This window comes from Morone saxatilis, unplaced genomic scaffold (genome assembly GCF_004916995.1).
Source record: "Morone saxatilis isolate NCDOM2014 unplaced genomic scaffold, NCSU_SB_2.0 Contig1, whole genome shotgun sequence".
Lineage (NCBI taxonomy): Eukaryota > Metazoa > Chordata > Actinopteri > Moronidae > Morone > Morone saxatilis.
In genome coordinates, this window is record NW_023339651.1 from 6,718,550 (window position 1) to 6,724,899 (window position 6,350).

A 6,350-nucleotide genomic window follows, 5' to 3' on the forward strand; every position below is an offset into this window, starting at 1 on the left:
TCACACATACATACACACACTCACCACTACATGCATTTAAATGTTTCTATCTTGTTTTTATTGATGCTGCAGACAAATGAAGTGTCTTGTGTCTAATGTAAATACAGTAGATGTGTGTGGCAGACATGGTGCCTGAAGTCACCAGGAGCTGCCACAGAGCTGAACACAGCAAGGAGTCCAGGAGGGGGGTGTTGGAGCTGAGGAGTGGGGGTAGGAAGGAAGGGAGGACGCACGGAGAAACACTCCTGGCATGAGGTCTCCTTATTAGTCCTGTCTCCATGGTAACCTACGCCATCCACTGCCCACTAAATGTTAGGGTGTGATACGGTGGGTGGCTACAGGGAGGTGCGTTGCTTACAGCGGCGCTGGGTGGGGTGTGAGGTCAGGTCGGTGGCAAACGCTGGCCAGAAAACCGCTGGCAGACGCATTTGTGCCATTAAAATATCAATCGCTGAGGCAAAGCTGAAAAGGTATCTTCGGCATCGAAGAGGAGTAAAGGAAAAGCATGCAGGAGTTGAATGTACTATTGATTAAGAATGCAGATTTGCTCTGTGAATGAACTGAAGCAAATCTGACGACACACACAACTGAGCAGGGGGAAAATGAACGCATTTGCAGTACTGGCCATAACAAGGTAGCTGAGTTCATTAAGCAGCTGTTATGTTTTTGTAATGACCGTCATTACAGTGCCCCGTATATTGGCACTTGTATTGACCGAAGGCTTGTTTGACCGTATTAATGCACGGTGTTCTTGTAGAGTTGAGATATTAAATCATTTGTGCAACAGCATTTTTCTTTTGCCTCTTCCACATAAAAGTTTTATTTTTATATCAGGCTGTTTATTGTCACAGTTCCTCATATTCATAAAGCACTACTGACAGGACACTATTTCCTCTTTTATAATGCATAAGAACACTGACACAAAAACACATACTATACACTCTCACACATACACAGCATCCTAACAAGCTGCAAGCTGTTCAAATTAATGGCAGGTGATAGATTGTACACACTTCATTTCAACACCCTGTGCATGGTACCTGTGAAGGCCGTCTAGAATCAATGCAAACCATTAACACAGGCAGCCAGACATCAGCCATGTAACAACCATTGATTAGTTCCAATTAAAGTCTGCCAACACAAGCCAACAACCACCTCCATAATAGATCTATATGGTTATTGTGCTTTGCCTAACACACCAACGAAGCCCATCAAGGCTTTAACACTGCCAGCCAGGTGACGCTTTTCAGTGAGTTTTCCAGAATTTGTCTCCAAATCTCCTCTCAAGCTTCGACGGTTTGAATGTAGCACAGAACAGCTGTTCTCAAGCGCTCAGCTCCAGCTTCACTAAACTGAATGCAGTTCTTGGGAGGGGGCTTAGCTCAAAGCTGTGGGGGCTAAATTGAGAGTCAGTGGCAGCCATAAAAAATCAATATGAGATATAATCAGTCTTGCACTGTTTGTGAAGGCTGCTGGTCCATACACACCAACTGAAGGCAGCTGTGAAGGTGTCTACACTGAAGGACCTGGTGTTTGAAATTGGAGGTGTTCATTTGGAGATATGCATCCACAGAGGTAGCTGTATGCATGTACTGAAGTGTATGTGTGTGTATGTAAAGGATGAGATGCATATGATGGGTCAGCATGGTTCTGGGCCTTACCTTCGCTGCAGTCGTTGCCTTGGTAACCGGTGTCGGAGCAGTCGCAGACGGCCTGGTCGTTGACCACGCTGCACACCCCTCCATTCTGGCACTGGTGATCCGGCCCACAGCCGGCCGTTACCGTGACGCCCTCCGAGCTGTCCAACGTCACCAGTGAGCCGTTGATGCTCACCGCCGTGATCCAGCCACGGAAGGCGGGGTGCTCTCGTACCGAAGGAGATGTGAGTCGCAAGGGCGAGGAGTGAAGTTCTGGTGTCACCCCGCCCATGAAGGTGTGGCTGAATACTGTCATGTCTCTTCTCTTGCTCTTCACTTCCGCCCATCCCTCCAGTCGCCCGTCCACCTCCAACGAGGTGTTCCTCCAGTCCCGCTTGACACGCACTGCGTGCCAGTTGCCGTCACTCACCGCCACACCTGACTGCAGCTCGGCTGGCTCAGCGCAGAAGATGGAGAAGCGCAGGCGGAGGTGGCCGTGGAGAAGCAGCAGCTCCAGGAAGTCACAGAAGCCCTCATCATCCAGGTAGAGCAGCAGGCCCTCCTGGCTGTGAGTCCGCAGGCTGAAGCTCAGCACACTCTCGCAGCAGGCGTTCCACACTGGGAACCGCCCCCACTGGCTGGACACACCTCCAAACTCCAGGACTTCCCCTTGGGCATGGCCCCCCACACTGCACAGGCACAGCCCCAGGAAGAGCAGGGGGGCTGCCGCCCAAACACACACCGCCATCACACTCATACACACACTCGCTCTCGCACTCACACACACACCTGGGAGTTGATAGAGGCTAGAGCTGGGGTGTTCCCTCTAGCCTACAGCTCATGGTGACCACTGTAGGGCACTTCGTAGAACACCTTCTATACGTCTCCGCTGCCCCCTGCTTTCTTGGTAGTGCTCTTTACAAGGAGATGCTCCTACACGATACAGCTCCAATGGGGGAGGGGGGGCACACCGTAGCTCCCGCCGTCCTTTCGGCAAGATTGGGGAATCTTCTTTTGCCTCGGCCTGGTGTTTGCGTCTTCTCGGAGATGTTCAGTGTCTACTCTCCATTCAGTCTTTCTTCACTTTGGACATATGAGACTCCAGGTGTGTGTATTTGTGTGCACATCTGTGTGAGTGTTAGATACGTGACGAATAGGATGTGAACTCCATCTTTGTGCCCTAGATAGGGCCTTATCCCCCATGAAGACAACTCCCCACGGAGTATGAGTGTGTGTGTGGGTGTGTGGGCTCACACCATTGGTAATGGAGGAGAAATGACACCCCGTCCGATAGCAAGCTAATTTTCTCCCCCCTCAAAAAAAATTCCGCTGTCTTAGTAGGGGCAAGATTAAGTGGTGTCGGCCCAAATTATGTGTGTGTGTGTGCTGCGTGTGGTGTGTTTGTATGTGTGTGTAGTGTGTATGTGTGTGTGAGTGGAGTATGTGTGTCTCTCACCTGCCACGATTCCCCATCACTCTCTCCAGCCGACCTACAGAGAGAACAGAGAGCGGCACAATCCAACGCAGGGTCACACACAACGTAAACACCGCCCACCCGCAACGAGAACTCTCCTCACACAGCACTCACACACGTCACACGAGGGCATACACAAAGCCCGACCGCGCTATTATTCTCAAATTTAACTCACTCTCCATGGCCATCTTTGTGCCCGTGCGCACCACCACACAACACGCAGACACCACACACACAGAACATCACATTTCCCATTACACGATTGTAACAGGCCAAAATGCAAGGCTGTGAGGCCTGTATGAAACATACTGAACATATACAATAAAAACTAGAATCTTACACCACAAAGCCAAACGACAATGACTTAAGCTCCCTTACAACACACACACACACCACCACACACCCAACCAGTGTAGGGGACGCGCGCCAGAACATACACAGACATTACCATAAAGCAGCACCCTCCAGTAGAAGCTCCCCCTCCGAGCTCGGGCCATCCCATGCCGCCAGGAGATTTTTATAAAGGGGGTGGGCACACCTGCGACTTGCCTTAACGTCATAAAAGCATATTTTTTTGTTAAATTTTAAAAAATCGACTTCTGAGAACCTTAAAATCATTCCTGAAAGAGACCAAATAACCAATTAGATGTAAGCAACCCCTTTTTTTTTAAGTTTATTTATGTTATTTGTAAAAAAAAGGATTAAGCGGTTGGCACCCCCTCCTCAAGGATTCAGTCCACATCAAGCAGAAAGAGGGCGGGAGGCAGCCCACCGCCGCGCCTGCGGCCGGGGGATGACTGACCAAAACCGCCTGCTCTTATCTGAATTAAGCGACTCGGAGGGCTCATTTTCATCACAAACTGAAACAATCTCAGCGACCCAAAACGACAACCCACACACCCGGCTGTACAATGGAGCATACACACCACCCCGGTAGCGCTACACCATTGTTTGCTTTTCAGGGTTCTCACCCGAGCAAAAATCTGTTGAGGGGCCCGAAAAGGCGCCCCCCGACATTCCAGTTATTGATAGATGGGGATGAATGAATGGCGCTTGAAATAGATATTACAACAGATTATGACGAGCATAACATCCATCCATTCACCCATAACCACCAAAACAGCCCCCACACACCAACACACCCTAAACAAAAACCTCCTCCTCCCCTCTCGCATTGTTTTTTCCTCCCTACGGCGCCCGTTACTGACTAGGCACAGGGTTCAGTCTCCACACCTGCGCCGTAGCACCTTAACTAAGCAGGGGCTTAGGTGTTCTAACCGGTAACACGTGGTAATGTATTTTTTTTTTTTTTTTTTTTTTCCGCCACCCTGGTTTTAATTGGCATCACAACCCTGTAACGGTGATGTGACAGCCTCGCCCCGGTAAAATAAAACGAGGCGACCCCCAACCAATGCAGCCACACACACACCAGATATTTATATAAGTACTATAATATATATATTTATATATATATAGGCTACAGAAACCGACCTACCTCACGCACATCCTGTGGTTCCGTGGCAACAGTGCGGCGCGCGACTCATCGATTTCCCTTCCCATTTGAGGAGAATCTCAAAGCCGCGAGAGAGGAGAGAGCACCCGCGCGCTTGGTGGTAGATAGAGCCGGTCTACCGGACAGGGACAAAATTATCACAGGCTCGCCTCGAGGCGACAAGGTGCTATTGGTCTCCCCCTCGCGCGCGCTCTCTCTCTCTTTCTAGCTCTCCGTCCCTCTCTCGCGCTCGCTCTCTCTGTCTGATTCAATGTCTCCCTCTCTTTCTCTCTCTCTCTCTCTCTCTCTCTCCGTTCTCTTGAGGAGGAAAAGGTGCAGTCTGATGCTCTCCGCGAGACTCGGCAGAGTGAGAGTCACGTGGTCGCGAGAGAGAGAGGAAACGTGTGCGTGTGTGTGTGTGTGTGAGAGAGAGAGAGTGTGAACTGGAGAGGATGGGCGGGGCTGCGCGCTGCTGCAGCACCTTGGACAGCGCACACTCACCGCCCGCACGAAACAGAAACGCAATTACCGGAGGCAGAAAATAAAGGGAGAACCGGGGTTGATCCGAATGATTACATCCGTGAGTGACAGTGGCGATGGCCTTTACCTCTCTCTCTTGCTACAGGAGCGAGTCAGTGAAGTGTTGGGGGTGAAAAGGAAACAGAGAAAGGCCGTCTCAATTTACAAATCTCTCTCACACACACAACACACACACTTATTCAACAAACATATGGCCACTGTACCTGTGTGGTATTTGCCACAAGGTCCCTTTAATTCAAATTCGACAACATACACTGGTATACACTTTACTTTGTTGCTGTAATAGTGTGAGGAAGACCTTAACCGGCTCTGCATAGAGGTCTGACCTAAACCCCCATCCAACACCTCTTGGGATGAGCTGGATTGTGACTGAGAGCCAGGCCTTATCACCCAACACCAGCGCCCCGACCTCACAAGCGGTCTTGCAGCCAGGTTCCAAAATCCTGTGGAAAGCCGTGTAGAAGAGTGGAGCATCTTAGATCAATACACATTGTTTTGGCGCATATGGGTGATGGTGTACACTTATTTTTGGCCATATAGTGCATGAACCCCCACCCCCCCGAGGTTCACTCGTGCTTTGTGTGTGTGCTGTATACAGTACGTGTGGTTCGGGGGATGCAGGTGTGTCCACTTTACTATTCTTGTGAGGTACATGTTGCTTCAGGCAGTAGGGCAGCCACATATGGGTGTAATGTTCAGGTGTCCACATACTTTAGGCCATGTAGTGTATTTCCATTCATATAATATGCCCAGATCACACATGCAGATACACACAAACAGGGTTTTTTTTTTCCTTCCCCAGCCTGTCCCAGGGAGGGACTCCAGCTGTGTTGAGCCCAGCTCAGAGGTGCTCTCCCTGGGCTCCCTGGGCCAGCTGCTGCTGCTGCTCTTTTTTTCCCTCTCTCTCTCTCTCTCTCTCTCTCTCTCTCTACCTCTCCCCCTCAATCTCTATATGTCTGTCTCTGACTAGCCAGCACATCTGCTTTTACTCCTTTTACTCTATTTTAACGCTCACCTTCATCAAGTGCTGGAGCTGAAGGAGGAGGAGTAGTAGAGCTAGAGAACTGGCAAATGAAGGCTGGGGCTTTCTGTAAGAAGAACAACCCTGACCTGATCAGAGATGCCAATTCAAGAAGCTCTCTAAAGAAACAATGAATGGAGCAGCATTCAGCACTTAGTAAATGCGGTCAGCCATCAACTGCGAACA

The 6,350-nt window shown here is 49.9% G+C and overlaps 1 protein-coding gene across 1 annotated transcript in view; it reads right to left on the reverse strand.

Annotated features, from left to right (window-relative positions):
* The window catches only part of nrxn1a (neurexin 1a), a gene marked incomplete in the record, with an annotated part of 44,695 nt that extends 41,810 nt beyond the window's left edge, over positions 1–2,885 (reverse strand). Inside the window, 1 exon segment of the mRNA XM_035671085.1 lies at positions 1,662–2,885. Coding sequence (XP_035526978.1) covers positions 1,662–2,394 — 733 coding nt within the window.
* Between the last annotated feature and the right edge of the window lie 3,465 nt (positions 2,886–6,350).